General features: G+C 36.8%; 1 protein-coding gene across 13 annotated transcripts in view; it reads left to right on the top strand.

Moving 5' to 3' along the window:
* nab (NGFI-A-binding protein homolog) overlaps window positions 1-10,000 on the top strand; it is a 19,493-nt gene that overhangs the window by 6,934 nt on the left and 2,559 nt on the right. For all 13 annotated transcript variants that reach the window (XR_004839519.2, XR_004839520.2, XM_035876546.2 and 10 more), the window contains 5 exons: window positions 7,959-8,060; window positions 8,177-8,314; window positions 8,497-9,044; window positions 9,235-9,485; window positions 9,836-9,944. Coding sequence is in view for 11 of the 13 variants with exons in the window: in XM_035876546.2 (XP_035732439.1) it covers window positions 7,959-8,060; window positions 8,177-8,314; window positions 8,497-9,044; window positions 9,235-9,485; window positions 9,836-9,944 (1,148 nt within the window). In the remaining 2 variants the exon portion in view is untranslated. The remainder of the gene's footprint in view (window positions 1-7,958; window positions 8,061-8,176; window positions 8,315-8,496; window positions 9,045-9,234; window positions 9,486-9,835; window positions 9,945-10,000) is intronic.

Raw genomic sequence — 10,000 nt, 5'->3', positions numbered from 1 at the left:
ATGCGGTATACTCTTTTTCTCTCACATACTAATTCCGTTTTTTTATTTCTTTTTTTTTTCACTTTTTTTTTTTTTTTTTTTTTTATATTAATGGGAGATTCTAATACACGTATGTAAGAGAGTTCGTTCACCTAAATGAGATAGATAAAGAAAAGTCGGGTAGGAAAGGACAGGTGGGCGTAATACTCACATGAAGAGAGAGAGAAAGAGAGAGAGAGAGAGAGAGAGAGAGAGAGATGTGCGACCCAAGGAGGGACGGTGGATCCTTTCGTTAAAAAAATGACCCTCGCGTTCGCGGGACCTTAACCCTTACGTATGCTACTGATGGAGGAAAAAAGTTGAAACCTCTCTCTCCCTCTTTCTCTCTCTCTCTCTCTCTCTCTCTCTCTCTCTTTCTTTCTTTCTTTAGGGTAGGAGTAAAAAAAATTGATTTATTCCTCGAGACACTTGTGGGAAAGGACTTTTTTCGAGACTCTCAATGAAGCCTCGTTAGGCTTATCTTAGTCTCGGTCTCGCGCCGATAAAAATTCAACGTGATCAGAAAGAAAGAAAAGAGAAAAGGGAGAGATAGAGATAGAGAGAAGAAAAGAAAATCTACAAGGAGCCGAAGATCATCGGTATGCGTCGCGTACGAACGATTTGCTGATGAGAAAGAGAATGAGAATGAGAAAGGGAGATAGAGAAAGAGAGAGACAGAGAGAGAGAGAGAGAGAGAGAAAGAGAGAGAGAGAGAGAGAGAGAGAGAGAGAGATTCCAACTTGTATTTGTTTATTCGATCTCGTCAGGCAGTCGCACGACTTTTTCATCAAATATGTTTTCGCCAGTCGGCGGCTATCCTTAAATCGACCTCCGAACTCCTTTATTTTCCGTTCCCCGGACAGAGGCAGACTTCATTTCTTCAACTACTACTCTCTCTCTCGCTTATTACGATCCAAGCAAGCTCGTGCTATTTGCACGAGGAAAGACCGAAAGGCGACTCGGATAACTCGTTTTTCTTACGAGTCACCTCCTCGCTATTCCTCTCTTCCTCTTCTCTTCTTACTCTCCTCTTCCCTACTCTTCCCTCCACCCCCTCCTCTTTCTCTTCTCTCCTTTTCGTCTCGTTTTCGGTCCGCGTTCTTGCTTCTCCTTTCGACGAATTCGCCTTTGATACGACGACGAGGACGAAGACGAGGACGAGGACGAGGACGAAGACGAGGACGACGAGGATGAGAAGGACGAGAAGAACAAGGACGAGAAGGACGAGGAACGAGCCGCCTCGTTATCCTACGTGACGTACGCAGGATACGATCGAACTTCGCGTTCAATTAACAAGCACTCATTTGCTCATTTTTCTTTCATTATTACTTTTCTTTTGGTCTTATTATTTTTCTAAAGTTTTTTTTTTTTTTTTTTTTTTTTTTTTTTAATATAGGATAGTAAACGTGCATATAGGCACGTAAGTTAGGTGAGGTACTTATCTTTACCTTTATATTTTTTGTTACGAAGATAGGTTAATTATTTATTAAAGACTTTTTGTCATAGATCCTTCAATATGTTATTATTATTTTTAGGGATGCAATTTTTTTGTCGTCTTTTTCTTTTCTTTCTTTTTCTTTTTTTTTTTTCTTTTATGTATTGGTATGATCGATATTCTTTCATGATTACTTTAATGAATTTATTATAAATATTTTCAGAGTAGAAAAATATATGAGCTATCTATTGCATATATATTTATGTTAATGCTGCTTCTCACTGTGTCTGCTATATTTTACGAAATATAAAGTAATAATGTTACTACGTTTTACTTTATCGCAATTAACATATCTATACATTTATATTAATATCTGATTTAAGATTGAATTGATATGAATATATTTTTCAAATATCTTAATGATGCAAATTAATCAATTATATACATATATATATATATATTTTTTTTTTATATAATTAAAATAGTAGTAAACAATATGAGAAATATTATAATCGACAAAATTTTGTAATTGAAAAAAATGTCACGCAATACAATCTTTATTATTTAACTTGGGATTTCCAAACTTTCAAAGGAGAAAATAATTTTTCAAAAAAATTACACCCCAATATTTAAATCGTACGATTGCGAAACGTCTTAATACGATAATTTTATATTTAATGTAGGAAATAAAAAACATTCTTAACTGTCTCGTTCAAAGTAGGATATATTATTCTATTACATATCTACACACACATATATATATATATATATTAATCTACATATATATATATCTACATATATATATATACCCATTATCCGACTCGTCGATTTGCGATTCCAACGGATCAACATTTTTTTCTTAGGATGGCGGAACACGTTTTCCCATAGAGATGTTCCGACCATTTTCTATCGTTAGTACGAAATGAGGAGGGGACAGGTATCCAAAAAAAAAAGGTAGAGCGGGGTGATTCGAGGGGGTACAGTAAAGGTAGGGGTAGGATTTTGGTGGAGGGGTAAACGGATGGGCCGTACCCCTGAGAATTGTGGCACAGGGTAAGGACCAATCTCGGTGTACGAGCAATTTCCAATGGAAGGCGACATTTTTCGTTATTTTTCAAGGGGTCTGAAAGTTTTAACGGTTATAAAATTTCTAGAAATTCAGATCACAATTTAATTTTAACTATTAATGATTAAGGGTGCTAACTTATAAAGAAAATAAAAAACAATAAAAAAAAAAAATGATAAAAAAATAAAATAAAATGAAAAAAGAAAAGAAAAAGAAAATTAAAGTATAGATTAAGTAGATTTTAGATTCTCTGAGGAAATAACATTTAACAGAGATCCATTAACGAAGGTGACAATTTCGAGCAATTAATTTCTAAACAAGTATATATATTTTAAATGAACTTTGAGAATTAATTCTCACACGTCTTTTACGAGAAAATTTATTGATCACGTATCGCGTTTATTAAAGCGATATATGAAATTGAAAATTAATATCGAATGGATAATACTATTGCCTATCTACTAAACCGTATTAACGGAGTGCCAGAGAAAAATTTCTCCTACAATTCGGTAAACTCGTTCTCCGCTAGAAGAGGTGTTTTTTTCCCTTTCTTTTTTCTCTTTCTCTTTTTCTTTCTTCTTTTTTCGGAACGGAGGGTGAAGAAGAGAGTACCGAGAACGATGGGCGCTCGATCGGAGGGCTGCAGAATATGGGTGGTAGTGGTGGAGTCTAGTGGTGGTGGTGATGGTAGTGGTGGTGGTGGTGGTGGTGGTGGTGGTGGTGGTGGTGGTGGTGGTGGTGGTGGTGGTGGTGGTGGTGGTAGTAGTGATGTGGTGGTAGTGGTGGTGGTGGTGTTGGTGTTGGTGTTGGTGGTGGTGGTGGTGGTGGAGAGAAGGAAGCGAGATAAAAAAGAGCGCTGACCGTGGTGGTGAAGAGAGAGAGAGAGAGAGAAAGAGCGAGAGAGAGAGAGGGAGAGAGGGATGGACGAGAAGAAGAAGAGGGAGGAGAAAGAGGATAGAAAGAGTAGGAGGATGAGGATGAGGAGAAAGAGGGAGGAAAAGGAGGGCCGCGGTGGGAGCGGCGACTCAGTCCATCTGCCCGGTGTTTTGTCCGGACGGTGGGAGAGGTAGGGTGGCAAAAACTCACCTAACCCTTCCTTGATTACAATGCCGGCAAAAAGCGAAATACTAACCGCCGTCGCTTGCCGTTGCCGTTGCCGACGTCGTCGTCGTCGTCGTCGTCGTCGTCGTCGTCGGCGCCGTCGTCGTCGTCGTCGTCGTCGTCGTCGTCGTCGTCGTCGTCATCGTCGTTGTCGTCGTTGTCGTCGTGGTCATGCTCATACTCATGGTCGTGGTCGTGGTCGTCATCGTCGTCATCGTCATCATCGTCAACGTCGTCGGCACTGTACTGTGCGAATGCGAGAGAACGTCAGCTCCTAAGAAACTAGACCCGTTTTTGTCTTGTAGCCGAAGGAGAGCGCGAGCCAGAGCGAACGGGTACTCTCGGACAAAGAACTCCTATATGCCACCCTTCGCATTTCTCTATCCGTCTTTCTCTTTCTCTTAAAATAGCTTAACCAAAGGGATATTTCTACGTAATACCAGACACCACCACCATCAATGATAATCTTATCTAACTTCAAAGCCATCCCTGATGACGACGATGGTTCGTTCGATTTTTATCGGTTGTACATATATTTAGATAGGTAATGAGAGACAAAAGAGAGAGATGGACAGAAAGAAAGAGAGAGAGACAGACAGACAGACAGAGAGAAAGAGAGAGAGAGAGAGAATTGAAACGTATATATATATATATATATATATATATATATATATATGAGAAAAAGATAGATATGTATATATACGTATAAGAAATAGAGAGAAAGAGAGAGAAAAGATCGGCGTCGCATTCGAAATTCCAAAGCCGCACGCCAGGAGATCCGAGCGTTCGCTTTCGAAAGAAACGATCCTCTTCTTCTTCTTCTTCTCGAAAAGCGGTCTCGCGAGCGCGTATCGTTCCCAGGGAGGCCAACGGAGGGATCGGCTTTTTCTCGAAGCCTCGTCGGAGGCAGTGCGTGCCTCTCGCGAGCGTTACCGACGACGCTCCTTTATACCTGTCTCTCTCTCTCTCTCTCTTTCTCTTTCTACCTATGAGAAGAAGAAGAAGAGATGGGAAGAGGGGAATATCGCGCGCGCCTTCTCAAACGACAAAAACGCGGCCACCCTGTGCCAAAAAAGTCGTTATGTAAATGCAATGCCCAGGCCTAGCCAGCGAGACTCTCTTCCTCTCGGCGCCCTCTCTGCGCCCTCAGAGAGGAGTACCCTACGAGAAAGAACCTTTTTGAAATACTCGCGATTATCTAGCTACCTAACTACCAAGTCTTTCACGGTATATATAATGTACTTATATATATATATATATATATATATACATATATATACATGTATATACATATACATGTATATATACGTAGTAGTTAGGTATGTGAACCATGTGACTCGTTACTATTCAATGTTTCTTTTTCTTCTCATAATTAGCGAATATAAAATAATATGGATAGAAAATAATTTTTTAGGATATGTGTGTATGTATGTATGTATGTGTGTGTGTGTGTAATAATTATCCATGCAATACATGAGATTTATTACTATTCAGTGTTCTTAATAATTAACGAATATGCGAATGAAAAAACATTTTTTGGATAGGTATGCCTATATTTATATGTTATTACCACGTGTACCATGTTACTCGTTACTATTCAATGTTCTTGATAATTAACGAGTATTTTTTCTTTCTTTCTTTCTTTTTTTCTTTTTTTTTTTCTTTTCTTTGGCAATTATGCGTGCATGTGTGCGCGCCCTCGAATGCGCTTGAAGGATGTTTTTCCTTTATAATTTTTAGCAATATTCTTATTGCTTTCTCTCGCTTTTTTTTCCTATTTCGAATATCGAACTGTAATCAATTGTACATGTGATTGATTTTGTACATACATGAAATAAGGAGATATGTTGTTTGAGATATTAAAAGACGTATGTATTTTGTACACTAGGCTATTTTTTGTTTAATTACACGAAAGAATTTTTTATTTTTCAAGAATAAATATATTATACTTATTATTTCTTCTGTTTGTTGTCGAAAAAAAAAAAAGAAAATAAATAAATTTTAAATAACTCAAATCTAAGTATCGAATTATCTCAAAATGAAAAATATATTAAAAATAATTCACGATTAGATCACTTTCATAATTATCTGGCACATATGTATATTTATCAATTCATACGTGTACGATACATGTGTATGTTTTTCTGAGGAGTGTCTTTCAAAAAGAACAAATTAATTACGTTGCTCATATTTATTATCGTTGTTTTATAATTTTAGTGATGTGCACGGAATAGAAAAACGAAAAAAAAAAACACATGATGCTTATTCGTTAGTTTAGAAATAGAAATTTTAATACACAGTCGCAGCATAACAAGCAAAAATGATAGGCAAAATGAAACATAGAGTTATACATGTATCATTATTTCGAAATATATATATACATATATATATATATATAGTATAGTCATACAGAATTTATCGTGTAGTGGTAAAAAAAAAAAAAAAAAAAAAAAGAGAAAGAATCAAAGAGAAAAAGAAAGAAAGGAAAAGAAATAAAGTAAAGATATTTGAAAGGATGAAGTCAAGTGGGTGACTCGTTTAAAATGTATCGACGATTTGTCCAATTTGTGGTCGACCGAACGATGAACACACTTTTATCGGATAATAAATAATACATAAGACGGTCCTCTACGAGTAGCATTACATAATCTCGTAGAGGAGACCTTCCTTTACGAAGAATAAGGAGAAGAAAAAGGAAAGGGTTAACCATTTCCAATACCTATGTCAGTTCAATCTTTAAATCGTATATCCAGGTTCTTATTTACAATATCTTGGCTCAATTTAATTGATTAATATATATTTTCAATAAAAATGTTATTATTAAAAAAATATTAATATTAAACTAATTAATTAAATTAATTTTCTCCGCCAATCATTAAGTACTTTTTAAAATATTCATTCAAATTTAATATCAATATTATTATATTATAAAACCAATGGAAATCTTTATCGTTTAATAGAATTGATAATTATTTCCTATATTATTACAAATATTACGAAATTTATTACAATAAATCCAATTGATATAATTTAATTCGTAATAAATACGACATATTATAATAAAAAATGTTAAAATTTTATCATTAACCCGTAACTACTGGAATTAATTAAGAAATTAAATAAATTTGCTTATAATTATGAATTTTATTATAAATAAAATTACATTTTTATTTATAATTCAATATCCAATAAATACAATATGCGATATTTTATAATCATATATCTTTCATTCCGAAATATTTATACTGTCGCGTATAAAAAAAAGAAAAAGTAAATAATAATAATAATAATTTCGAACTAATTTCGAAAAAAAGCCTATCCAAAAAAAATAATTAGAAATGATTAAACGTAATAGTAAGAACAAAAAAAAAATAGTAAATATCAAAGATGATTAATCTTAGAGGGTTAACGAGGATTGCACCCTCGCTCAGTATCTCTTTCTCTTTCTCTCTCTTATTAATTTGGTCGAAGCAATGTGGTGCGGTGCGGTGCGGTGCGGTGCAATGCGGTGCGGTACGTCCGCGCGTCAGAAAAATCTCGCGGAACGAGTCACCACCCCGCGCGCACCAATGCTTGTGAACTTGCTCTTTCTCTCTCTCCCCTTCTTTCTCTCTCTATCTCTCTCTCACTCTCTCTTTCTCTCTCTCTCTCCTTCTTTCTTTCTTTCTTTCTCCCTTACTCGCTTGCCTAGGTCCCAACGACGTATAAGCGTGAGACCGGCGGGCCCGGCCTCTCGTAATAAGACCGTCGGCCAGTTTTTTCGGGTCTCCCCTTTGCTTCCCCTTTCGTCCCGTGCTCCTCTTCGGGCCCCTACGTTTGCTCCCGGTATTAATTTATACGCTGTACGTGTGTGCACGCGGCTTTTTCTCGCGATTCCACGAAATTTGCAAGAAACTAGTCCCGAGTCCCGAAGAACCCAACGAGATCGGGGGAATCTTCGATCTTCTTTCGGCTCGAGATCGTACGATCTTCTGTACTGATTTAATATCATCTTTTTTTTCTATTTTTTCTTCTACTTCTTCTTCCTTTTATTCTTCTTCTTCTTGTTCTTCCTCCTCTTCCTCTTCTTCTTGTTCTTCCTCCTCTTCCTCTTCTTCTTCTTCTTCTTCTTTTTCTTCTTCTTCTTCTTCTTCTTCTTGTTCTTCTTCTTCTTCATCTTTACAATTCCTTCGTGGAATATTAATTGTCTTGATTAATCACGTGATCACAGGTTAATTAGAAGAACTTGACATTGACCATTATACCCGAGGGACTCCTTATTGCAAGGATTCTTTTCCTTTTTCTTTTTCTTTCTCTTTTTTTTTCTATTCTTCCTTATCGATCATCTCGTATTTTCAGTCGTACAAACGTCAGTGCCGCAAAACGAAGCAGAATTGCAGTTGTACCGGGTGATGCAACGGGCCTCGTTACTCGGCTATTATGATACTCTATTGGAAATGGGTAGGTAGGAGAGTTTATATATCGTAGGAAGTGATATACATTCTTTTTTGTTTTCTTTCTTTCTTTTTTCTTTTTTTGTTCCATCGATAAAGTTTTCTATTGTCGTAATGTAATAGGAGGGGACGACGTGCAGCAATTGTGCGATGCCGGTGAGGAAGAGTTTCTTGAAATTATGGCATTGGTCGGCATGGCCAGCAAGCCTCTTCATGTACGAAGACTTCAGAAGGCCCTTCAGGAGTGGCTCACCAATCCCTGTAAAGTATCGTCTCTTTCTTTATCTGTCTCTTCTCTTTTTATTTTTTTTTTCCTCTTTTTTTTTCTGTCATGTTTCTTTTTCTTTCATTTCTCTAAAACGACTGAAATAAATTTATTTATTTCTTATTTGCAATTGCAAAACAAATTGTAATTGTTCCTATAAGAATCATTTATCTTTTAGCGCTCTTTCAAACACCAGTCGTACCAACAAGTGGGACATGTAAAAATCCACCACCGGTCGTTGGTTTTCCTTGTGCCAGTCCTCGAGCACAAGTGCAAGTATCACAAGTGCCACAAGTACCACAAGTCGCTGTTTTCTCGACGACAGCATCGACGACAGTTACGACTACGTCTACGATGCTTCCTTGTCGAAGCGTTAGTCCTATCGTTTCGGTGACAAGCGTAGCTGCCTCGGCAGGTTCTACGACATATAGACAAACTCCAAGTCCTGGTTCCTCTGTAGTACCAGTTGCAGCGTCCTACGTGCCACCAACTTCTCACAGTCCTGGTGTACTTCAAGTTGGCACCTGTGAGTCCTCTTGTGGTAGTGGAACTACACCCAGTCCGAGTGGTACCGGTGCTCCTGCTAGTCCCACTCAACTTACCCCTACGCTCCTCCATTCACAAATACAACGGCTTGCCGAAGCTGCTGAAAGACTTGCTGCCACGATCAGACCGGTCGATCCTAAGCCTCATAATGTTAAAAAGAAATTTTGTAAAAATCTAGAAGTGAGTATATTTTGTGGAGATATTAATATTTTTCTTTTATTTTTAGGATCTTTTTTCTCTTTTTTTTTTTTTTTTCTTTTTTTATCTATTTGGACCTTTTTTTCTCCTATTCTTTTCCATTTATATGTCAAGTAACGAGTTTATATATCAATTATTTATTTAATAATAATATTACATTTGACCTTGCCAGTTGGTCATGGCCATGCCCGACAATGATCCCCGAAGAATGGAAGAGATCAGAAAGTATGCCGCAATTTACGGTAGGTTCGACTGTAAAAGAAAACCAGAGAAACCGCTGACGCTCCACGAGATCTGTGTAAATGAGGCCGCTGCACAGATATGTAGGTTTGTCCCGGCTCTTCTGACCAGGAGGGATGAACTATTTCCATTAGCACGTCGAGTTGTTCGGGATTCTGGGTATCATTATGTGAAAAGTCAATAGTGAGTTTCAATTAAGAATTAAGAGATCCATTAAAAATCTTCAATTCTCTTTTTTATTTTTTTTTCTTCTTCTTTTTCTTTATTCGAGACTCCAAATAAACATCCAAAGAAATATTGTTTTAAGATCCTTAATTAAGGAATTTGGGCAAATTTGATTTTTTCATTCAAAGTTATATTTATTAAATAAAATTTCGAATAAATATAGAAAATGTAATTGAAAAAGAAATTTATTGTGAGAAAAATTGAGTTCTCTTGTATTCTTCCTCTTGTTAGAAAGTCTTCATTTATTTTGACCTTCAATATTTTTTTTTCTTTTTTTTTTCTTTTTTTTTTTTTTTTTTTTTTTACAGTCTGTCAATGTCCTCGTCAAGGCAACGAGAAAACGGCGAGGAGAACGAGCTCGAGCGAGGAAAACGAAGAAAGCTCGAACTCGAGGGTGAGGCCGAGGACGCGATGCAGGTTAGCTCGGCCCATCCAAAAAAATAAATCATGCTAATCCTTCCTGGCTGACCTGC

This window comes from Vespa mandarinia, chromosome 10, assembly GCF_050613455.1.
Source record: "Vespa mandarinia isolate Hongniang chromosome 10, ASM5061345v1, whole genome shotgun sequence".
In the NCBI taxonomy this organism is placed as follows: domain Eukaryota; kingdom Metazoa; phylum Arthropoda; class Insecta; order Hymenoptera; family Vespidae; genus Vespa; species Vespa mandarinia.
This window is presented reverse-complemented; position numbering and strand designations above follow the sequence as displayed.